General features: G+C 42.5%; 1 protein-coding gene across 2 annotated transcripts; it reads left to right on the forward strand.

The window, feature by feature from the left end:
- The first annotated feature begins 2,264 nt into the window (after window positions 1–2,264).
- On the forward strand, window positions 2,265–24,375 carry eya2 (EYA transcriptional coactivator and phosphatase 2). Of its 2 annotated transcripts, none has more exons than XM_076268699.1 (15): window positions 2,265–2,633; window positions 12,911–13,034; window positions 13,377–13,499; window positions 13,824–13,940; window positions 15,983–16,059; window positions 16,263–16,443; window positions 16,658–16,797; window positions 17,206–17,289; window positions 19,437–19,526; window positions 21,233–21,291; window positions 21,668–21,828; window positions 22,155–22,269; window positions 22,519–22,640; window positions 22,758–22,858; window positions 23,098–24,375. In XM_076268699.1, exons 3-15 carry the CDS (start codon window positions 13,397–13,399, stop codon window positions 23,176–23,178), a joined length of 1,431 nt encoding a protein of 476 aa, XP_076124814.1. In that variant the 5' UTR covers window positions 2,265–2,633; window positions 12,911–13,034; window positions 13,377–13,396; the 3' UTR covers window positions 23,179–24,375. The 2 variants fall into 2 exon arrangements, with proteins under 2 accessions (XP_076124814.1, XP_076124815.1); XM_076268700.1 differs by having other exon boundaries at window positions 13,382–13,499.
- The last annotated feature ends 912 nt before the right edge of the window (window positions 24,376–25,287 follow it).

Below are 25,287 nucleotides of genomic sequence, written 5' to 3' on the forward strand. Positions count from 1 at the left end.
ACATTAGCAATAGTCCATTTTACACAGCAGGAGGCTGGAAAAAGTCAATCTTCTGTGACTAATAGAGACATGTTATGGGTCAGTGTTGCTGAGTCTGACTGTGGAAGAACTGGCAAGGCCAATATAACCCTATCAAGAGGATTCATCCATTTGAAATGTATTCACATATTACTTAGTGGTATGGTTTTGAACTAGTCCTCTGCAAACTGCTTAGCCTGCTATACGTATTGTGTTTCAGATATTTCCCTCCAGCATTATCTGAATAACTTTCAGAGTTAAAAGCTCAGTTCAGTCTTCCTTTTTCTTGTAACGATTTTTTCTACACACCATGTTCCGTCTCCTTCTAGTAACTACCTTACATATTTGCAGAGTATTACTGATAGACATGCAACTGCCACAATGACTATGTGTTTCTGGGACTGTCTGGTTCTGGACCATTAGGGCAGAGCCAGCTTCCAGGAGGAAGCCAAAGACAATGCCTGCTTTTATTTCTCTTAGCCACACATTCCTCTCTCAGAAAGGAACTTGCCTACCCTGCACACAAATGAATCAGAAGCAGACAAATTCAAGTCTGGGTCAGATTACTCTGCCTAGTCATATACTGTAAGGTATGGTTACAGGACTGTTTGTCCACATTTCTCCACGGTACAACTATCACTTGATGCAGTGCTTTTGGCTGCTGTGTTATTTGTATATTTTGAAGTGAAAAAGAGACGCACATTACTTGTCTAGGTTCATCTGCAGCGTATCAAAACATGTTAGACTTATTATGACAGGTTTGTGATATACAAGTATGCAGACATGGAGGTGTGGACGTAAATGCAGTCTTTGTTTTGAAACACACACACACACCCACACTCACACACCCCCCCCCCCCCACACACACACACACACACACACACACACAAACACACACACACACATAGGCACACTGAAAAGATATAACAGAAGTCACAGAGGACAAGGGTGAGAGAATTGTTGTGCCCTGTTGTTGGGCCTCCTCCTACTCCTCCTCCTCCTCCTCTTCCTCCTTCTCCCCCTACTCCTCCAGAGTTCCCCACTGAAATATGACCTCCTGCTCACTCCCCTTACTCAGGTACAGCTAGCAACAGCTACTTACACACTCTCACAAACTGATATGCTGTTTCCCAGATTCAGGTACAGCTAGCAATAGCTCCTGCTCTCTTACTGGACTCACTTGCATAAATAGTCATCAAATACAGTTACACCTCACACAGTATTAAAATGCCCGCAGATTTGTAGGTACAGAGGTATATAGCATACCTGCATACAGACATAACCTACTAGGTATAGAGGTATATAGCGTACACAGACATATAGCCTACTCTCTTTCTCTGTTAATGTTATGTATGATTTGCAAGTTAGGATGAAAAGATAGACATTTTGTGTAACAGGTAGTCGCTAAATGTTAAACATAAATGTTGTTTCAGTTATACAAAGGAGTGATGTTGAATTCCCAGTGCTTGCAGTAGGGGATTTCCCACAATCAACAACCAAGCCTTTTTACTATCAAAAATAACATCACCAACGAAATCACCAACAGCCTCCCAGAGCATTTCACTGGTGGCATCAAAAGTGTGTGACTAATGGTGGTGTCTCTGAAGTTATACTTATCCTGAAAGGAGTTGGCATTAATTCTGAGTTCAATTATTTCTTTAGAATTTGGATTTTGTAAGGGTAATCATGGAATTGTTTAGAATTAGTTGAACATTTGCTATACATGCACCTGCATGAGATAGCAGAACTAATAAAGTCCTGATGATATGTAGGCTAATGGCCCACTGTTTTAAATATAATATAGTATAAATATATTAAATTCTAATCTACCTGCACACAAATGACACATTATCCCTTCTATTCAGATTTCATACAAATGAGAAAAGTAGGTATATACACGTAAATATTGTCATAGGCCTACCTGTTAAGGATTTGAGGTGCAACTACCTTACATGTTGAGTATTTTATGTCATTAGTACAAGCTCTGGTAAGTCATCACACACATTTCTTCATGTTTACAACTTATTTAGCCATGTAGGTCTAGCACCGAAAAATGTGATGTGTTTTTTGTTTATTTGTTTATTTGTTTTTTTTTAGCGTCTAACACTGTCACACTGCACGCACACACACATCATGAAGTTTGAGTCCCCGCACACGCACGCGCGTATGCGCGTGCCCACAGACACACACTTTTTCTTCAGTCATACGCGCGCAGAAAGGACAGGACACCCCTTGGAGGAGGAACCACAGCTGGATCATTTATTTAACGTCTCCTCCTTGCGCGTCTCTTTACCAGTACACACGTTTTCAGAGGAGCGCGGGAACTAATGCGCAATTGTCCTGGCTATTAATGCCGTGTAAACAGTAAAGACAAGTTCGTTGACTGTCATGTCAAACCTTCATTTTAGTTACAGAGAATATAACAGGGTCAGCGTCGAAGCAGATCAGTGAATGCATGCCTTTGTGGCGGACGCCACTCAAGGTCTCGAAGAAACACCGTCCTTAGAGTTGTTCCCATATCAGTGGAGTTCTTCTCTCGAAACAACACGAAAAATGGACAGGCTACTTGTTTGAATGTTCTGTCTAATCTTCGACTGCATTGCCACTTAACTATGGTAAGAGAGTTTCTTGTAAATTGTATTTTTTGTCTGTAAATGAAATGTTATATGTTGGATACAATGTAAACCCCCTAGCCGCAAACAGCTGCACAAGCTGTACAACTTAAATCAGTTTTTAAAGTAAATATTGGTTACCTTGACTGAAGAACTCAAGGAAATCACAGGTTACCATGTAGCCTGAAAAAAAAGACGTCATATTTTATCAAAGTGATCCTATACATTTGATAAAATAGGCTATACTCCATCGACTTATCCTAAATCACGAATAAGCAAGAGCTGTGCAAAAAAAAAAGTTAAAACAGTGCTGATTTAAACTAAAATTTCAGCATGGCTTGTTACTTCACTACTGTTAAAAATATCACATCCCAAGCACGCACCCGCTCACTTTATTCCTAATATTATGTATTCATAAAATCTCCAACAACAAAATAGTATGTTGATTCATGATTGATTGAATTCATGATTTATGTTCAAATAAATTTGAATGCTTTAATACGTGCTCAACTGAAAATATTATGATGAAAAATATAACACAACAAAACCTGATACAAATTTGTCTCATAATTATTTTTGTTGATCTGTAATTGTTTTTTTTGTTGAGCTGTAACTTAGCCTACAAAACAATTTAAGAATAATTTTCAGAAATTGACAACAATATGAGTAAAAAGTCAAGGCTAATCTTCATGTGTATTTTATGTTATTTTATCTTTTTACATCTTTCAGACTTTTAGAAATTCAGACATTTCTCTTGAACAGTTTACAAAGTCAACAAAGCTTAAAAGATTGTATTATAGATGGGCAGAATGTTTGAAAGTTTAATTTCTACCTAATAGCTTATTTTATGGTGTGTGTGTGTGTGTGTGTTAGGCTTAATGAAGTTATTTAAGGTGCCACCTAAACCACATTTTTCAAGGAGTCTATTCATGCTATTCAATCACTGTGTTGGCCCAGGGGAGTTTAAGTCATTACTTAACATGCACTGAAAGATTTGGAAGTGACCTTCTAGATACCCATCTTTGTTTTTGTTCACTCAAAAGACTTTGAAAAGTTTTCCTCTGTCTTTGTTGAAAAGCAATTTCATTTCATACACACCACAAAGCTGAGTAGTCAAACATATAAAGGAATATGAGGGGAAAAAATAAAAAAGAAGCTGTCAATCTCTCAAAAAATGGCTTATTTAAATAAAAAAAGCTAAATATCCTTCTTAAGATGCATAAAAGGCATTGGAAAATGGTTTCATGAACCTTCAATCTCCCAATTCTATCATATCATCCTAATCTCATCATAGATTGATCCATCAATGTGATCATTTCACAGATCTCACAAAACATGCAGTATTGATGTATGAACCACACATTGAATTTTATGCCGATGATACACAAGGAAACTTTTTGAGCAATGTTGTGCAATGCAGTGTTCCTGAGTATTCTGTTAGTTCTGGCACATTTCCATTGATATTGACCAACATCCTTTTCTTAAATCAGAGAACTTAAATCATCAGTAGGCAAATCTTCATGATCATCCAAACAGGAGATGTGGAACTGGTTATGTGGTTGCCCAGCAACATTGCTCAAAAAGTTGCCCCATGTATTGTCACCTTTATACATCCATAAATGACAACACTTCAATCTGATCAAAATCCTTCAGTCATTTTGAATTTGTGTTAGTTCCACAACTAACTGAAAAAGTGAGCACATGCCAAGGGTATTATGGACCTGGGTGTGCTTGATTTAACACTATTTCAATGCCTTATAACACCAGGCCTCATTTTGGGACTATTTGCCTTTTTTTCTGTGACCGTCTGCCTTCATGGTTCCTATTACGGCCTCTAATAAATTGCGAATAAGCTGCATAGGTCCTGGATTCGGCATCAGCCAGTGTGGAGAATTCCCCATCCTGAGCACAGAGGCACCCCCTCTTAAGAAAACACAAATTAATTCCTAAAGTCCTCTGTAGCCAAAGGTTCCTGGAATGATAAATATTTTCATAGGAAGCAGTGTTCTTCCTGACTTTATCTTCACCAATTTCATTATTTCACGGCCGGTCTTAACCCCTTCTGTTGGGAGCGGATTCAGGGAGGCCCTGAACTCGAGACTTGCTTTCACTGGTCAACTGATCTGTGGCTTGCATCCTGGAAGATTGCAGATAACCGCGAAGTAATGAGTGAAATATTGGTGCACCCGGCGAAACATTCCCTAGCCTTTCGGGATTTGTGTAAAGCGAGTCCAATGTGTAAGGCAAACATTTTCATTCACTGCATGGCTTGCTCCTCTTGTGACAGTGTGCAAAAGTTTAAGGAAAAACTGTGCCTTATTTGAGCATAAAATAGATAAAATATCAAATTCATTAAAGAATTATGAAAATAATCAGTGGAGGATGATAGATAGTTATGATTTTAAAAGTATATTTTTCAGTCAGATATGTTCTACTTATTTCTGAAAGATTATATGTAATATGACCATATTCACACATTAATGTTCCAGGGTGTTGTGCTTTAACATGAATGTGTAAAACAAAACAAATCAATCAGAAATATTTGTTTGAGTACCTGGGTACACTAACAGAAAACGTCCATCTTTGGTTACCATCATGCTTTGTTCTATTTTTCAAGATCCGTCCAATATTTAATGGTGTAAATAATGATCAGTGTGTGTCTGATTATCTAGCTGTGTCTCTTAAACAGTTTTGGAAGATCTTTAACATTCCTGCCAGTTACCATTAATGCATTTAATGTAGGTGTAAGTCTAAAAGGACTGTGTGGATCTAAGTCAGTACTGGAAAAACAGTAGCCAGACTTTGTGCAGGGGAGGTAATTTGGTGAATACATTATATATTATGCATGTAGAGGGTCCTTGTGCTGTACAGTCCAGTCCCCTGCTTGACCGTACTCCCAAGCTGCACCCTGGGAGGCCACTGGTGATTCAGCCTCCCCCATCCCTCAGTGCGCTCCTCGTCGCCCACCCTTTTAGCTAAAACCTTGGTCTGTCAACAAGCAACAGCTGCGTCTCAGGCCTTCGCCACCCTTCTTATCACTCACAGACACGTACACACGTGCACAGCGCAACACACACACACTGGAACACTCACACACACACACACACACACACTCACTGGAACACTCAGACACAGTCCTCTGTCCCTCTCCCTGCCTGGTCAGAGTGTTCTCACAGAAGACGAGGCGTTGGCTTCCGTTCATGTCAGACACTGTTTTTTTTTTGTGATCCTCTATGCTGCGCTTTGACACAAAAGTAGGCTCAATATCTACTTTTCAAGATCAGATGCTATGACAAGACAAAACAACATGATGCAATATCAGATGCAATACAATATTATGATTTGATGCATTATATGATACAATACATTGTTACTGACACCTTATAATACTGCTTACGCAGAAACACATAAATCAGCCATGATTACACAGCCATGAAACACATTATTAAGATGACACAGCCGTCAATCAAGCACACTTGATTTTGAAACACACCAGATAGCTTAGCCTGCCAATGAGACACACCAGCCAAATCTAAACTCATTATATCATAGCATAAACACAATAATTTTTTCTACAGCTCAACTGCAGATTTGAAACAAAGGGAAATGTTTTATTAACAGGATTTCACCTGAGGCACATGATGTATTTTTATAATCTGATTCTTCTGCAAGTTGACACAAGAAGCAGTCTCTCTTGTGTGTTTTTTTTTTGTGTGACAGTTTTCAGCTGAACACATTTTAATAATTTTTTTTTGAGTGGCTCGATACCAGTACTAATGTCTGTAAAGTGGGGATCGACTCTGTCAACAGAAATGACATAAAACAAACACTCTGCAATCGAGGGCTTAAGCTGTAAGCTGTACCTTGCTGTATAGGAGGTGAAACTTTTCGTTTGGAAAGCATGAGAAGCATGTCATTCATCACCTTACATAAAATCTTGGCCTCGAGTTGGTGATGCCCTAAAGCAGTGAGAGTGTAACCTAGATTTTACCCCATCACCGGAGATGACAAAATAGGGAGAATTTCTCTGGTGTCTGTAATAAAACACCCGTTTGTGTGATTTGCCAAAAATAAAAAAATACAACGCTGATTTGCAGTCAGTGAAGCAAAATGAGAAGCTGTAGAGCGTCTGCTTTATGAGGAAGGCACGCATTTGACTCTTTTGTTTGATGGAATGGTGTCAATTCAGATTATACCTCGGAGATCCAACCCCCCCAGGCACACACACACACACACACACACACACACAGACACACACACACACACAGACACACACACACACACACACACACACACACACACAGACACACAAACAAACACACACACACACACACACACACACACACACACACACACACGCAAACACACACACACACACACACACACACACACACACGCTCCCATTCCCATTAAGCAGACCAGATGTTTTACCTGAGAGCAGACCACCATCTGACAAGGGTCACCCTGTCACTTGGGCCCGGACTCATTTGGGTGAGCTCCGGGGAGGTCTGCCAGCTGTCCCTCTCTGTGACCCACGTCCCAGGGCACTGATTTGGGGAAGAGGGCTGGTGGGGGTGGGAGGGTGGTGGTTGTGGAGGTGGAGGCATTAGAGGTGATGGGATGGGGAGTGGAGGGGGGAAGGGAAGGGTTATAGTTGCATGATTGAAAGAAAAGGGTCGGTTACAGCAATGCTGCCCTACAGCTGGCATGAAAGCACGGCTTGGTGCTCAGAGGCTGTCATGTGGAAAAGAAAGCCCACCATGACAGTCAGCTAGTGTTACAGCCCGCGAGATGGCAACAGGTCGGAGACTTTAGAGAAGGCTGGGGCTTTTTTAAGAAAAAAAAACTTTGAGAGAATTAGTCCATAGAGAGAATTAGTCAAGGTCTCTGACGAGTGAATGAAAATGCATCTGACTATGTCAACTGTGAGTGATGTGAAACACACATGCACTTTTGTGTTTTAGAATATTTTGTTTAGAACAAAACTGGAGACATTTTTTCCATTGGTTTTAGTTTTGCAAAATCCTTGCATCCACTGGGTATTATTTGTACTATGGTGTGTCACAAAAATACCTAAAGCTCATTCTCTGCTACTCTCCCCATTGTGCCCAAGGCAGTGAAGTAATCACACAGAGAATAAGTCATCTCGTGAGGCTATTACAGTGCCCTAATCACCCCCTCCCACACACACACACACACACACACACACACACATACATCTGCTGCCATTATAGCACACAGGGCAGGGTGCCCCCCACGACAGCTAATTTATGACACTCCAGGTTCAAAGGCTGCAGCCAGACTGCTGCCCTGAGGCAGTGAGTGCTCCATCGGGGACTTAGCGTTACGGAGCGGAGATGCAAGGCTTACTGTAGCAGACAGCAGGGTGGAGATGGAGCTGTGCTGAAGCACACAGCTTCTTATCAGTGGATAACAGAATAGCATTACATTTCATTCATTTATTTATAAGGACAACACACATTGATTTCTCTAAATGTGCCATTGCTAGCCATGTTTTTGTTCAATATGTATATCGGCCAGTTGTTCTTAGATGCCAAGTTAGTAATAGAAACATTACATTACAACACAATATGATGAAGATTATGGAAGATTTCATTACAATGCAATATGATGAAGATTATGGAAGATTAGTTTACTCTTGACATCCTTATAATAAAAAAAAGAATACGTGGGAAAGTATTTTTGTTGAGGGTTTATGCCGGTGGTCACAAAATTATTGTATTTTTTTACAGCAGAACAAAGAGAACTTTAGAGTTGCAAGCAGCTTTTTCTAAATTAATCAGCATCCAGGAAAGAATTTCTGAGGAAGTTAAGATAGAGTTTTGAACTCAAAATGGTTACATAACACAGTTACCGGAAGATCCGCTCACAGAAATAACTCTACCTTCCAAATAATGTCTCCAATGGCCCTTAAAAATGTGCTACGTAAATTACGTAACATTTGAAAATTCAGCTTGCTTGTTTGCTTTATTTGGTTATTTTTTTAAGCTATACTTCACAGTATGTTTCAGAGGTGTTTTACCATCACTTATGAGAAATGTTGAAATTAGAGATATAAGCAGCAGAGGAGAAAAACGGCAGCCATTGTATGGTAGCCCTGAAAATGGAATTGTTTGGGCAAAGGGTTTCACATTCCCTGGTCCTCAGCCACTGTGGACCGTAGAGGAAATGAACTGGCAGATGGCACTGGAGGTTTGTGTAGAGCCTGCATAGACATGTGAGGGATAGTGAGAGCTTTGTCAGGGCACTTCTGAAGATAAATGTATGTGTGTGTGTGTGTGTGTGGGGCGGGGGGGTGGGGTGGGGGGGCTGATTCTGTATTTCCCCTCGGGCCGGGGAACACCAAAGCGGAGTGCTTGGATGGCGGTGTGTTGAAGAGGACGTCCATATGGCACTGTCCGACCTCATAGGGGCCTGTGGTCACCTATCCGCGTCCCAGAAGGCTCCTCTCATCTGCTCCGTGACATGGTGCCGTTATGCTCCGGCCAGGAAAGATGTTTTTTTTGGGGGGTTTTTTTGTCCTGGGCCGCCGACCTGCATTCTGCGCGCCGCACCCCACTCTGTGAGATGTATGTTAACTCATTGCAAAGCATGTCTACCAGAGAATTACACCATCCTGTGTAGTGCATGCCCTTGTGAACTCACCACTCATTAAAGGGGCTTTCTCCTGTGAGTTCATTTTTTGGAGGACTGTCTCCGAGGCCGTTCTGTCCAGTGTGCGACGCAAATAGGGGGTTGGCGCTAGGAACGCGATACCCGTGAAAAAAGCCCGCTCTAGCAGAAAAAGCGAGCGGCCAGGTGAAGAGCGTTGGACTGGCCTTGCCCCCTCACTGGGTTTGTTTAAGATCAGCTTTCCTGCCGAGGCCGGGGCCGCACGGCCACTCTTTCCCATGCCCTTCGGTTCCGCTCTGCGCCGGCCCTCCACCAGGAAGCCGGGCTGCGGCGCATTGCAGCGCAGCGACGCACAGGAAGTCAGGCCTGAACTGAAGCTGTCAGAGCTCAGTTTCTCATCATTCCTTTGTCTCTGTCTCTCTCTCTCTCTCTGTCCCCCTCTCCTTCTTGTTCCTCTTCCTCTCACTCCTATTCCACCCATTCTCTGTCTCTTTCTATCCATCTCTCTCTTCCAGTCTCTCCCTCTCGCTCACTAACTCCTCACTCGTGTTTCTCCCCTTGCTCTCTCTTTCTCATTCACTCTGTCCTCTATGTCTGTTAAAGGCCACTGAGCCTTTACTGTGCGTGTAGGTGTGTTGGTGTCTGGTGGTAGTCAACAAACTTGCTACTCTGCCCACGGTACACCCATTCTTACTAAGCAATGTGATATGCTCTTTATTGAACAACATTTGTGATAAACTATCAACCCCATTTTCAAACAGAGATTGAATTGCACTACTTCCTTCTTTTATGTGTGTTTAAGTGTGTGTGTGTGTGTGTGTGTGCGTGTGTGTGTGTGTGTGTGTGTGGAAGGTGGGGGTGGGTGAGAATATGTCCGTGTGGGTTCGGTTGGATAATGTATTTTTTTAACACACCCTTAGGATTGCTAACCAATTTCGTTGTACCTGCTGTGTTTATTTGTGAACATTAAACTGTTTGTACAGGGTAACTGTCACTTTTTTGTCTACATGTGTTTTTTTTCAGTGGTGCAAAGTATCAAAGTACACTTACACAAGTATTGTACTAAAGTACAATGTAACAGTTGAATTGTACTTCCATATATTTCTTTTTTATTGTATTTATACTTCCAGTCCACAACATTTCAGAGGGAAATACTTTTTACTCCACTACAGGCTTTATTTGACAGCTTAAGTTACTGTAGTTCCTTTAAGATGAAGATTTTACACAATGGATAATATAACTTCTGACGTCTTAGAAAAAGCGGTGTGGTCATCGCAGTATGTATTTTAACTTAATTTCACTGCTAATGTTGAAAAGCCTTTTCTTACAGTTTTTCTCAGTCGCTTAACATCATTAACATTTAAACAACAGTTTGTGCATTTCTCAAAAAATTGCCTGCAAAAGTGAGTATCTTTCTCAAAATGCTTGTGTGTGTGTATCAAAAGCAAGTATTTATAATACCACTGAAATTGTCAATGCAATCAAAATGACAAGTCCATACACCATTGGTTATGAACAAGAGAGTCAAACTACTTTGTCTTGTTGTCAATTTGACAGTTTACTCTGTAAGAATAAAGGCCTTTGCAGCACTTGGCAAAGGACAAATGACAAATATAAAGTAAAAACCCCTTGGTCAGAGCTGTGCACCACTGTAAGTCAGATTTACTGTATAAATAAATCTATCTATATCCTGACATTCCTGTCTGTCAGGTCACATATATGTATATGTTGAACAAGAAAATATGACAAATTATGATAGCTACATGTAGGTCAATACTTATTAGCATATAATGACTTAAGTGATAGAATAAGGCCTATTTGTTTTATGGGGTAGGACTATTCAGCATGGAACCAATATTGAAATTGAAAATGTAAAAAAGCAGACATTTGTACCTAATCAAGTGCATGGATGTACTAAAACATTTGCTGTTTGTTCGAAGCAATGAGAAGTGTGTTTATGAACAAGTAGTTTTGAGAATTTCAATTCAGAAATGCACCAAAGGGACTGAGAAAAACGGTAATAAGACTTTTTCTTGCAGGTTATTTACTTGTAAAAGAGTATCTATATATTGCTACATTGGTATTTTATATTCAAATCTGAATACTTCTTCCACATCAGATACACTTGCCAGAAGCCATTAACTGTGCAGTCTGCACACGCAGGATTCATATGTTGTCAGCGTGATTAATAGAGTTGGCACCTGTCAGAGAGGTTTCCTTTCCTCTTCATTTACCTGTTTTGTAGGATTTCCAATAGTAAACAAAGGACACATTTTCTATTCACATTTAAACATTCTCTCTCTCTCTCTCACACACACACACACTCACACACACACACACACACACACACACACACACTCTACACTTAAACCTCTTTGCCTTTCAGCGCTCACACTCTTTCCCCCTCCACCCCACATCATTATCTGTTTTTTTCCCCTATGTCCCCTCGGCAGCTAATATCCCCGCAGCCTCCATCTCTCATTCTCTCCCTCTGTCTCTGTCACTCCGCTGTCAGCTTTGGGGCCACAGTTCAACAAGGCCTGTTTGGCGTGGTCAGATTTAAATGCCCCGGAGGGAGAGGGCAACAGTGAGAGCCAAGGGGGCTGGGGGTGGCGTGGGGGAGTGCTGGGGGGGGGGGGGTGTGGGAGGATGGTGTAGGGTGCTGGAGCTGAATAGCCCTTTATTTTTTTGTCTTTGGTCGATAATGGACATTAACGCCTTGCCATTAGCCTCAAGCATGACACCTGAAAGAAGACAAAGAACAGAAAAGTTGGGCCGTTTTGGTTTGCAGCTTACAGTAAATTAGACCTTCATGGAAGAGCTAGGCTTAGTTGCACAAATGGTCTGTTTTAATAACAATGCTTATTTGTAATCTCACTTACAGTTGCAAACTTTATTTTTAAAGGCCAGTTATTTCATAGAATTGTGTATCTTGTGCAAGTTCAGTCAATATAGATACAGTATACTGGTCACAGTCTGTTTGCAGCCACTTGTTTAATTAGTGTATATTTTGTCTGCACAATATTTATATCTTGTAATATGATCTTACAATAACACGGCATGTAAACTGAGTAGAGTGTGCCAAGCTTTGTTCTATTTCCTTAAGACCTGAGGTGCCTTCAAATTCGCAAACATTCACAAATGTCTGCGATCATTTTCCAACAGTTTTCTGTTTGCCTTGAGTTTCCCCTAGAATGCTTCAGAAGGAAATTACTGCGAACATTGAGAGTTCGATGGAGAGTTAACGTTGAGATAAGATGTATATGTAAAATCGCTCAAACATATCTTATCAGACAGACATGTTTGCCATGAAAGCTTGCCTCTGTTCAAGGAATCTGAACGCACCTCTAGCTGGTTGTCACAAACAGACGGTTGACTGTGTCAAACCTGCTTCAAATGCCACAGGCTTACATAACCCTCTGGCACCACACTGTCTAAAGAATGTAACCCGTCTGTCACTTTCTTCTCACTGATATCAAACTTCAGTTACCTTATCAAATCTCAGAAAAAAGAAAAAAAAAACATTTCACCTTCCTTCCTTCAATGCTCTGTCTTGATCATGTCTTAGGTGTCCTTAAGATTCATTGCTTTGTGTTGCTCGAAGAGAGTGGCGTCAGTTTAATGAGAATTCATTCTTGTTCACACAGGAAAGCTGACAGCAAGAAGCTGTGATAGTTTAAGAAAGATAGAAAAAAAGGAAGAATCTACCCTAGATTCTACCCTACCCTATCTAACCTACAAGAGATACTCAAATAAAGCATCATTTCGACAGTAAGTATGCCTTTTATTCGTGAGATAATCCTTCACAATGATTCACCAAAAAAAGTCCATAACACACACACATAGTTATGTGGAGTGCTTGTGGAGTGCTTCACTGTACCTGTTGCTTGTAAAATCCCTCCAGTACTAAATCTAAACACAGTGAGGAAACTCTGTAGTGCAGAAATGTAGTGAAAAAGGCTGCAAGCACATTGTGTTGTGTGTACTGGCAGAGTGATAAGGAAAAAGGTGACAGCTCTGTGCTCTCTCTCTCTCTCTTTCTCTCTCTCTCTCTTTCTCTCTCTCTCTCTCTCTCTCTCTCTCTCTCTCTCTCTCTCTCTCTCTCTCTCTCAGAGCAGCTGTCTGGAGCAGTCATGGCAGCCTATGGACAAACGCAGTACAGTCCCGCTCTTCAGCCTGCAGGGCCGTATTCAGCGTATACCCATCACACCCAAGGCTACGGCATGCCTTCCTACAGTGAGTATGGCCCACCTATGAGCTGAGAATTGGCCCTGTTCCTATTGTATTCACACTGGGTGTTCAGGCCTTTAATCCATGTTTTTGGATGCCATGGATTTACTCTAATGTATGCATATACTCAGGACTTCATCACTTCAAAAGTCTTGTCTGTAAAAATCATTAGAAGTGGATATACTACATAGCCTATATTACAGCCTTCAAAGCCACTCTAAAGAGTCGTTATTATTGTCACTGTACTAATGACTTGTTTGCTTTCATGTAAATGTATTGTATGTGTACATTTGAGTAAGTGTGATCTTTTTGGTCTTTTCCTGTGTGTAGACATTAAAACAGAAGATGGCCTGAGCCACTCGCCAGCACAGAGCAGTCTGCTGGGCTACACGTCTAACTTCAGCAACACGCCCCCGAGTCAGGCGCTGTACAGCTACTCCACGCATGGTACGTTCCCTTACGCCCGCAGCACGCTCTTGATATGTTAGAGAAAAGGGGTTCAGCTTTGTCAATGAACTTGGTCATGCCCAGGCAGTGTTTAGCCTGTTGCAGTTTCGCTTTCTGTAGTTTCTCTTACTGGTCTTGCAAAACTCTTATACATCAATGGCTCTATACCCTGTCTGTACATGCAGTTTTCTTTCTAGCTCTTCCTCTCTCTCTCTCTCTCTGTCAGTCACTCACTCAGTCACTCTCTGACACACACACACACACACACACACACACACACACACACACACACACACACCAATAGTGTCTATCTATCTGTCATTGCCTCTGTGATCTCTTTATCTCTGTGGCGTGATAAAAATTGAAGATGCTTGCACGGTCGTTTGGCTCCCCTCACATTTCCAGGTGCTGTTCAGATCGCCTCTCCTGGTCCTACCCACACACATATACACACACGCACTCACACAAACACACACACACACACACCTGTTCCCCATTAGCCGCGGTCTGGGGTCCTGGCGTCAGCCGGCTCCCCTCCCCTCTCCCAGGGGTCAAACCCTTGCCTTTCGCTCCCCACCACAGCATGCTACCCATTGGACGGGTGTGTTTGTGTGGGCCGGGAGGGGGGCCAGGAACAGTGAAGCAGGAGGTGGGAGTGGGGGTGGGGGTGTGCTGTACCCCCCCCCCCCCTTAAAAAACTCAGCGCATTCCCCTGGTCCTGTGGCGCCTAATCCTAGTCTCACCCAGTCAACTTTATGGCCTCCAAAGCACCGTGAAATTGACCTCTTCTCTGTAAAGGTGAGAGGTCAAGGAGCGTTTGGGAACGGAGGCAGACACTGCAAGCCCAGGGCATGGGGACAGGGGCGTAGGAGGGGAGGAGCCGTGTCAAGATCAAGCTTCACCATGTTTCCGATTTCACGTCAGAATGTCTCAGCGTGACGCACTGCGCGGACTTGTGTTTGTTGCCCATATCCGCTGTTAATATCAAATAAACCTCTACTCTCGGCAAAAACTTTACGACCAGATGTGTGCTTCAGGAAAGCGTGTCCAGCAGAGTTGCTGAACTGGACACTCGGTATAGTTCATGGCATGTTAAAAAGATTTGATTGACGGATAGACTTTTGTTATCAGACAGAAAGAAAAATGAAACGTCCAAGATCTCTGGGTCTGGCTTTGTTGTTTTGGGTCTGTGTGATGTACGGATCAATTCTTACCCCAAACCGGCTCAAGCATCAGATAAATAAGCTCACTCAGTGGTATCCACTTTTCGGCATGAGGAAGTAGATCAGAAACATATTGCACTGTTCCTTGTGATACATTTCCCCCCTTCACTCTGTGTTTGTTATTTTTTCAGCCCTCTTTTGTTGTTCTCCTTCGAGATTTTTGGTGTTTTGGCACGGTCATTTATCTGGTGGAGCTTTGAGATGAATTGCTTTGTAACTTTGTAACAAATGATCTGAAGGAGAGAGAGGTGAGAGAGAGGGGAAAACGAGGAGAGAGAGAGAGAGAGAGAGAGAGAGAGAGAGAGAGAGAGAGAGACTAGAGCACAGCATTCCTGCTGCTTGTCTGATAACAGTGATGGATTTGCTCCCAGCTCCACACCTGGCGTGCATTCAAATTCACAAACATGGGCGAATGTTTGCGAACATTGGTGAACAGTTTTCCATTTGCCTTAAGTTGTCGTTAGTTTGACGAATGCAATTGCCGTTACAAAGGAATGTTAACACCAAATTTTTCAAAGGAAACATGTTCACCACGAACGTTCGCTACTGTTTGCCGAATTTGAACGCACCATAGGCTTTCCCACCTGTACTGTTTTTTCATCCATAAATCAATCCGGCTCTCCCAGGGCCCCGAGCCCTCACTCACAGCAATGCTCCGACGGAGGCTAGGCTTCTAGCCATTCCTCTCACCGGCGCTGCCTATTGCCTTTGCGGAGCCATGTTTTGGTTGGAGGAGGTTTGGCCCGGACGTGTTGTGAAGCCAGAGATTTGCCACATCTCGGGCCTGAACTGAAGGGTGGCTGTGTGTTTCTTTTCTAGGAAGCAGTATTTCTTCTGGAATTTTCCAGGGAGCCAACCCAATCACAGGTTCAACGCCGTTCAGTCCGACCCAGCAGGTAAGGAAGCAGCACTAATCCAAGCAGAAGGGTCTTATGACTTAGAAGTGAGACTTTGTCCTCACATACATTTAGTACTTTCTGTACGCCAGGGTGTGCCACTACGTATCTAAACTTCATCTTGGTGGTTCATGATACATATCGTATATCTTCTGTACATGTGTAAGTTTAACTGTAACCGTATGGCATGTCTCTGATTTTAGGACTTTTCGGCGTACACCACATACAGCCAAAGCCAGTACTCCCCATACTACAACACACCTTACAACAGCCCATACCTCACTGCCAGCAACATCAGCCCCACAGCCCTGGCCTCGGCTCTGCCCTATCAGCATCCAGAGCACCCGGCCGTGTCCACCAATCACAGTCCAGAGTCACACACAGGTGAGGACCCGCAGGGGATGGCAATATTCTGAAACCATGCTGAGGGCAAGGGGACTTTTTTTCCATGTTAGAAGAACTGAGGATTACTTTGTTATTTGTAACTAATACTGAAGACATTGGTTGCTGTTGTGTGTGTGTGTGTGTGTGTGTGTGTGTGTGTGTGTGTGTGTGTGTGTGTGTTCGTGTGTGTGTGTGTGCATGCGTGCCTGTGTAGGGGAATACCATCCCCCACCCAGCCCGCCAACTCCAGTGAAGGATCATGAGGGGGTTCCTGCCAGACGGAATTCAGACGGGAAACTGAGGGGCAGAAAGCGGGCCAGTGACCCCGCGCCCCCCCTCGACTCAGATATCGAGGTACAGCCGTGCAACTCTGACCGCTATTCCCCAGGCACATATCACACTATATTATGCCTTCACATGAACACTGATATGCCGCTCCCTCCACTGCAGTTTTTTTGGCTCGCATATATCAAATAAATATAAAATTATATAAATTATTATTTTCCTATAATTCTACTCTTTGAAGTTATGCAGAATTTGGGATTTGTGCCACGAAAAATCGCAACAGTGTCAGGCCATCATGAACAAGCAAAGTTATAGTTTTGTGTCTGTCGATCTGCCATACTACTAAAATGATCTGTCCCCTTACAAAAGTGTTCCATTACATTTGGTAAATTACTGTAATTACACTGTCAGGTAAGAGACAGGTGATATTTGTAATTTGCTAGTTTTTTATGTAAAAAAGACTGATTTGATCCACAGAGGGTGTTTATCTGGGATCTAGATGAGACCATCATCATTTTCCACTCTCTACTCACTGGGACTTTCTCCACACGATTTGGCAAGGTACAGTATTGCACCGTTTTTCATACCCACTTAGTGTCACGCAACCCCACTTACCCACAAAGCCGAGGGGCATCTCCCAGCTTCACACAGTGTGGAGTTTCGTGGAGTAAATTCATAATTTATATTTCAAGCATAACCTCAGAGACTTGGACACCGTGCACTCTTTTGGGCACTTTTTTGCAGTGGTTTTACTCCATCCTTGAGTGAAAATGGTTGCACGATTGCATGGCGTGTTAGACTTTTCCAAAAGTCATTCCAGTTGTAATGGAGGATTACTAAAGTCTTGGGGTGCTGAAGAATTCACTCTGGAGCTGCTTAGGAGCTAAGTGAGGCAGCGGACCAGGACTGACAAAGCGTCACGAGATAAAATCTTATCGAAATCTGGGGGCCTCTTTGTCCCTCATGGAGGGGGGCAAGTTGTTTGGCAAGTCCATCTCCCGCTGCTTGACTGACAGGGGTTGGACCTTTACGTAATGGCCGGGCAGCTTATGTAGGGGGGTGGGGAGGGAGAGATGTTCGTGTTTCTTTTTCTTGGCTCGCTGATTGTTTGGAATTCCCACGATTCCTTGGTGGTTTGATGCGGAGCAAAAGTGGAGATTGTACAGAGAGAAACCTATCTCTGCACTGCAGCCTCTTTCTGTTTTGTTGTTGTTGTGGTTGTTGTCCTGACTGTATCCTGGGGAAGGACCTTTGACTGGCCCCACCAGCAAGGTATTGTGCATCTACCAGTGAACCCAGCCGTTCTGCAGTCAAATCCCATGCAGTGTTGAGCAAATGATGAGAACATCAAACAATGACCACTGAGGATCCAAATTCTGGCATTTGTTTAGTCAAGGCCTCAGCTGTTTTGTACAGAATTTGACGTGCTTTGTTTCCGAGGCTGATCAGAGGCGGGTTTCATACTGTCAGACGTGAAGGAATGTTTACACAGGTTTTCGTTTCAACCTTTATCTGTAATAATTTGGCCTCTTTTTGTATTCATGTGTGCAGCACGATGTCTCGGTTGAATGGAGCTCTAACCTCATGCCACGAGCAGTCAGCTGTGAAAGGTTCCGTGGTAAACAACTGTTTGGCTGGTGTGGAGGCAAGCCCAGACCCACAAAGAAAGAAAAAGAGAGATATAAAGAGAGAGAGAGAGAGAGAGAGAGAGAGAGAGAGAGAGAGAGGGAAAAAGAGAGAGAAAACAATTTGGGTGCTGAAAGAAGTTTGTTTGGAGCCGCCCTACTCAGCGGAGGCTTACTGCTGAACGCATCAGAGGTTTTCGCCAGCCATTAGAGGGTCACCACCAGGAGTCTAATTTCTCCCTGAATTCTAACACAAACATTTTAATGTGAGAATTCTTCCCAACGTCTCAGTGCTTCCTCTCCATAGGCTAAAATGAGGAGAGGTCAGTCATTATGACTTGGACTGCCCACCTTATTCTTCCTGTAATTACATCAGAGGGGGTGTGAGACATGTGGTACCACCCTTTCTTCATCCATGAAATAGCCCATCCAAACAAGGTCATTGAGAGTAATTATCTCAATTAACACAAAGGCCGCCCTCACCCTCCTCTTTCTTTTTTCTTTCTCTCCTCCTCGTCTTTTCAGACCTCGCCCTTTGTTCTTACAGTCGTCTCTGTGTGTGGACCCAACTGGGTGGAGCTGGGAGAGGTGTGGGTCGGGGGGGTGGGGGGGTGGGTGTAGCTGCCCTCTCCCGACACTAATCTGACAAGTCACCTCTGGCTGACACTTCCCCGCCCCTGACAGGCTGCCAGCAGTGGAGCCAGGAAAGCTACCTGCCCTGGCACGGGCGACAAAGCGCTGCCAGCCCTGATTACTCACCGCCGTGTGACACCTGCAGCGCACAGCGATTTACGGCCCCATTGTTAGCCAGAAGGCTGCTCTGTGTTTTTTTTTGGCTCGGCTCAATGAAGTGTGGCTTAATAAGTCGTCAGGGAGCTCGGCCGTGACGAACATGTCAATCTTCAGTGAACAACAAAGTGACAAGAGTTTGTTATAACAAATGCAGCACTGTAGAGTGGGGAAAAAAGTCTAGCTGGTAAATGCGTACTTGTATGGTAGTGTCATGCCATGTGTATAGATGTGTGTTTGTGTCAGCTATGTGACGTATATGGTCTCTCTGTCTCTCCCACTCTCTCGTCATAGGACTCTGCCAAGGCTGTTTCGCTGGGGCTGTGGATGGAGGAGATGATCTTTAACCTGGCTGATTCTCGACTCTTCTTTAACGACCTGGAGGTGAGTGCCATCACCTTGACACCTTCAGCCCTAAGCCACCCATGTAAAGTTATGGTAATTGTACGGCTGTAATGTACGTGGAGTGACAGAAATTACTCTAGTAAATCCTAATCGTTTATTTTTTTCTCTCTTTTGATCACCACTCATTATGACCATTGTGATATGGAGATTAATGTTGAGTTACTCTTGGGTTGTTATGACAGAGCAGTGGATTAAATTATGCTTGTGAGGAGGGAAAAGACTGTGACATAGTGATTAAAGTTGTGTGTCTTAGTCATAAAAGAAAACTCTGTCCTGGTGTGGAGCACCAGCTTAAGAGACATGGGAGGAAATAGTTATTTCTAAGAGACATTAAAATTGAATATAGTTAAGTATTTTGACCATGGTTTTTAGATACGTTTCCCTATTAATGTAGCCATGACCATCTTCCTCCACACAACTGTTAAAGGTAATTGATCTAATCCCCGTTCCCAGTTGTCAGCTGAGAGAGCGTGTTGCCACAGGCAAAATAGCTCCATGGTTACGGCTGGTGAAGAGCTTTAAGAAAATACATAGCTGTGTGATGGATAGATAAGTGTTCCCTTGCTGGAAGGAAAGAAGGTAATCAGTAGCTGTGACACAGCAGTTCAACAAGATCCAACAAACAGCATACACTCATTCATTGGAAACAAGCTCCCATGGGTCAGAAGTCAGGAGTCCACTCCATCAAAATACTGTACATGATCGCAGACCAGCGCTCCTAGAGCCTTGAATGATAACTTAAAGCCGGAGTGTAATATCTGTCAGAAGCTAATGAAAGTGTGAGTGAAGTGTCTGCATCGGTGGATTGTGTAAACAGGATCGAGTGACCCAAAAGCAGAGCTGAGTGGTGGTCTTGTCTGTGGGTGTGTGTGATGGGGAGGGGGGACTTTCTGAGGGAGAATGGGGGCCCTTATAGATATGAGTGCGCTGTGCTATGAGGTAGCGTCTTCCTCTGTCTCGAGCTGCCTGAAACACGATAGGCGGCCCTGTCGGGTTTGTACCGTCGTCTGAGGAGGGAGGTTGAGAGCGAGCAAGAGAGAGAGAGAGTGAGAGAGAATGTTTAAGAATGTTTGAGAATGAGAAAACCAGAGAGGAAGTTGAGGTGTGCCATCAGACAAAAGGGGATGAAGTATGTAGGGTGTTAAAAGAACATTTATTTTTTTCTGTTGATGATGACTATGCAGGTGTTATTTAGTCATCATATTTTATACTACTCACAAACACAAAAATGGTATGAAATTCCACTGGATGTGTTAATCACGTCAAGGGACAGACACACTCACTAGTGGCATGCAACTTTTGTGTTGTTTTTGGCATTCTGTCATGCAGTGATCTAATGTTGGCAATGTTAAAGGCCAGAGCTCTTTATCATTGTTTTTGTCGTCTCTGTGTGTGTGTGTGTGTGTGTGGGCGTGTATGGTGTGCTGGGGTGTCATGTACAGCTGGTACTGTGCCATTTTCTCTCTCTTCCGTTTCTGTGTTAATGGCGCCTGGATGTCTTGTGCCTTCACTGCCTATTTCTTCCTCCCCATTGTCATATATATATTTTTTTATACATTTCCCTCATCCTACTGCTCCCCGAGGCTAGTGCTGCTCGGGAGAACCTGTCTCTGCATGGCACGACACTTCTCTGGCCTGAAATAGATCTCCCATCTGAATAGATCTGGTTTCTCTTCATTTCCTAGGAATGTGACCAGGTTCATATCGATGATGTGGCTTCTGACGACAATGGACAGGATCTGAGGTAAGAATAAAAAAAGAAAGAATTGACAGGAGCTCTATGCCTAATCCCTCTTGTTTCTGTAAGCACCCTGTATCTTGTGTCACAGGACGGCATAAGGAGTATCCAAAAATAATAGTGATTTGAATCATTAAATTCCTTAATCTCTTTTCCTGGCGAATGAAATCACTTTGGTATTTGCTCCTATTGTGGGCTTTTTTAAACTGAACGACTCCTACCTCTCCATTTTGGACTTGAATTTTAAAGAGCCATTTTTAAGAGGGAGTTTACAGGCTCATTTGTCATGCGGTACAGTTTATCATCCGACATAAATCTGCAGAAATTTTATCCACGCTAGTCTGGACAGTATGTATGAACTCATGGGTGACCCCATCCGCAGCACGTACAACTTTGGCACAGATGGCTTCCAGAGCCCGACGGGCGGGGGCACGCTGTGCCTGGGCTCAGGTGTGCACGGCGGGGTCGACTGGATGAGGAAGCTGGCCTTCCGCTACCGGCGCGTCAAGGAGATCTACAACACCTACAAGAACAACGTGGGAGGTGGGTGTGCAACAATCACAAAAAAAAGGAGGGGAAGTACTGTACAAAGCCAGTTCAGTAACCAACTTTGTTTTGAGAACAAGGAAATGAACTGATATTTCAGCAGAGTTGGAATGTGAGTTGCAAGATCCCAGTGTAATTCAAGTGTCAGTTCACAAAATAACTATGTGACACAAAGCAATGAGACAAGAGGGTGGTGCAAGTTATTAGACACAAAGTGAGTGGAAACTGTGTATGTAATATGACAAATTGTACAATACTCGTACAGAAATTTGACTGGTGTATGTCTCACCAGTGAATGGTTTGTGTTGCCTTGTGATTGGCAGGGTTATTGGGAAGCCCTAAACGGGAGGAATGGTTACAGCTGAGGCGGGAGATGGAGGTTCTGACAGACCTGTGGCTCACACAGGCACTGAAGGCTCTCGCTCTAATCAACTCCAGGTAGGCACACACCCTGAAGCAAGCAAGGTTGCAGTAGACAATAACCCAGTATCACACATTTATGAATTTATGAAATCACATTTAAAAGCTGACAGAAACAATCTTCTAATATATATATATATATATATATATATTAAAAAAAACAACATAGAAATTGGTTGCATATACAGGAAAACACAATACAAGGGTTTCCCCACCCTGTTTAGTATGCTGTTTGAGATCGTTGATGACTGTGTCTTCCTGTTTCAGGCTCAACTGTGTGAATGTGATGGTCACCACTACACAACTCATTCCAGCCCTATCTAAGGTCTTGCTATATGGCCTGGGTTCTGCATTCCCCATAGAGAACATTTACAGTGCTACCAAAACAGGTAACTATAGTATCTTCTTCATACATGCTCTACTGGAACCATTACCTCTACACACTCTTTGAGGAGAACCAGATTGCCACAAAATGGTATCTTACAATCCTATCTGTGTCTTAACAGGCAAAGAAAGCTGTTTTGAGCGCATTACCCAGCGGTTTGGTCGGCGTGCAGTGTATGTAGTCATAGGGGATGGAGTGGAGGAGGAGACTGTGGCCAAGAAGGTAAGCTAATATGACAAAAATACCTAATTTTCAACAACTTGCTAGCTTTACACAGAACATAGACATAAACCAGCAGGAAATTATCAGGAATTGGGTATGGAGTGTGTGCTAGGGTAACAGACACTGGTGTCACTCTATTACACAACATACATTCAACACGTTGACAGACAAAATAAACTGATTATGTAGCTCCCCCTAGTGTTCAACGCTAACAGGCTACTCTGTGCTTGCTGTTACAGAAGAATATGCCTTTCTGGAGGGTGACATGTCGAGCGGATCTGGAGGCCCTAAGTCATGCACTGGAGCTGGACTACCTCTAGGGGGCAGCAGCCGTTGGACACCCTGCCTCTACGCCTATCCCATATCCCTATGAACTGCAGCGGACCAACATAGACGTGGCCAGGCAACATCAATCACGATCCAAAGCCAAGAATATGGGACCAATCTTTATCTCAGCAGGGAGTTGCAATATTACTGGAAATGTATTTGTTTCAGTTCAGTCCAAGAAAAATACCCCCTTCTCCCTCACCATCGACTCCTTTTTTTTCTTTTCTTTTTTTAACTGCAGCACATTGCACTGAAAATAAAAGCCCTTCTCAGATCTTTCAGTTCATGGTTGGCGGTTAGAGTGTCACATAGCATGTTTATTCTTTTTTCTAATAAGATTGGAGGAGAGAATAACCATAAAGTAAAACCAACAAGAAACTGACCATAAGCTGTTGTTTATATTATTAGATAACTCCATTAAAAGACATGATTTGTTAGAAATATTACAAGAATACTTAAGAGAATTACTTTATGGGGGGGGGGGGGGGTCCTTCCATGCCAGTAATGTAGATTAGAAGAATGATTTGGATACCAATGAGATTTATATGGGATCTCTTAATGTAAATCAGTAACATAAGGGATGTATATAGAGTAGCCATTTTAATGTATTTAAATCGAATCACATGTGACAATCTGCTGGTATACAGACTATGTCTTATCACACAATAGTTGACAGAAAATGTATTAAAAAATACACAGCTAAACATGATAAATAAATGGGCAGTAAATAAAGCATTTTTGTTTAATAAATATGATTATCAGTAACAATGCTAAACTGCCCCAAATTATACTGTTTGCATTTACAGCCTGCATTTCTCTGTTGTGGCACAGAAAATATGACACCAATGTAAAACAAAAATCTTTTGATAATGACAGAAATAACATAAATTGCATCACACAACCTTTTTTTATGACCATAACAGACCCTGTCAATTTTACAAGGCAGGATTCTTCACCTGTTTGAGTATTTCAGAACAGAAAGTTTTTGATGTATATTTCTTGTATTGTTCCTTTTGTTTTCTGAGTGAGAGTTGAAATATAACCTGTGTGTTATTAAATGGTATGATCGTGTCTGGATTTGCATGTGTCCTATACATGATCAGATTAGCTATGATTTGTATATAAGGTTTTATTGATAATTTGTTCTGATGGGCAATTATTATAGAATAATAAAACATAAATTAAGTGTATTTTGATGGCTATGTTCTTATTACTCAGATAACATACAATTGGTAACATTTATCAAGTATACACAGGAGAGATGTTAAATATATTGTGCTATAAGTAGGGGATTTCACACAGCGGCTAATCTACAACCAAGCCTATTTACCTTCTAAACCAAAATGACTAACAAATAACTAACAAAAACATCACAAACAGAACAGTCTTTAAGAGCATTTCACTGGGGTTATCAAGCAGGCACCTTTCTTTATAGGCGTTTCATTAAATAAGGCCCACAACACCTCTAGAAGGCCCTCTTCAGTGGTGTCTGGTGTCCCAGGCTCACCCCCCTCCACACTCATAATGGGTCCTCTACCAACAAATAATGACAACAAACCAAAGCAGACAACCCAAAATCACCAACATAGCAGCCTCTGTGCGCAACTAATAATAATAATAATAATAATACATTTTATTTATAAAGCGCCTTTCAAGACAACTAAGGTTGTTTTACAAACGGAATTTAAAATACAAAAAAGACAATTTACAAACACAAAATAGCCAGATGCCAGACAGAGCGGGCTACTTGCACAGCATTCCTGTAGGCACAGACATCAAGATATCAAATAAATAAAAAAAAAAAAAAAAAAATGACACAAGACAAAATATGCCAGACGGAGCGGTGTAGTCGCCAGCGTACCCGTGACACCAAGACATACAAGAGAGACAACAAACAATAAAAAGTAAAAAGAAAAAAAAAGAAAAGAAAAATTCATGTTAAATTAGGCCAATTGGTTGCATCTAACTGGCTGAAAATGAGTTACAATTAGGCTTCACTAGCAAGTATCTATGCCCCATTGATGTGGCCAGAAAAGAACCAAACCAACAAGATCACCACCAGAACAGCAATCAAATGCATTTCACTGGGATTATCAAGCAGG

Source organism: Alosa pseudoharengus, unplaced genomic scaffold, assembly GCF_046254945.1.
Source record: "Alosa pseudoharengus isolate Yale_2024_CS ecotype anadromous, Long Island Sound unplaced genomic scaffold, YU_APseudo_1.1 YU_APseudo_1.1_scf_5, whole genome shotgun sequence".
Taxonomy (NCBI): domain Eukaryota; kingdom Metazoa; phylum Chordata; class Actinopteri; order Clupeiformes; family Clupeidae; genus Alosa; species Alosa pseudoharengus.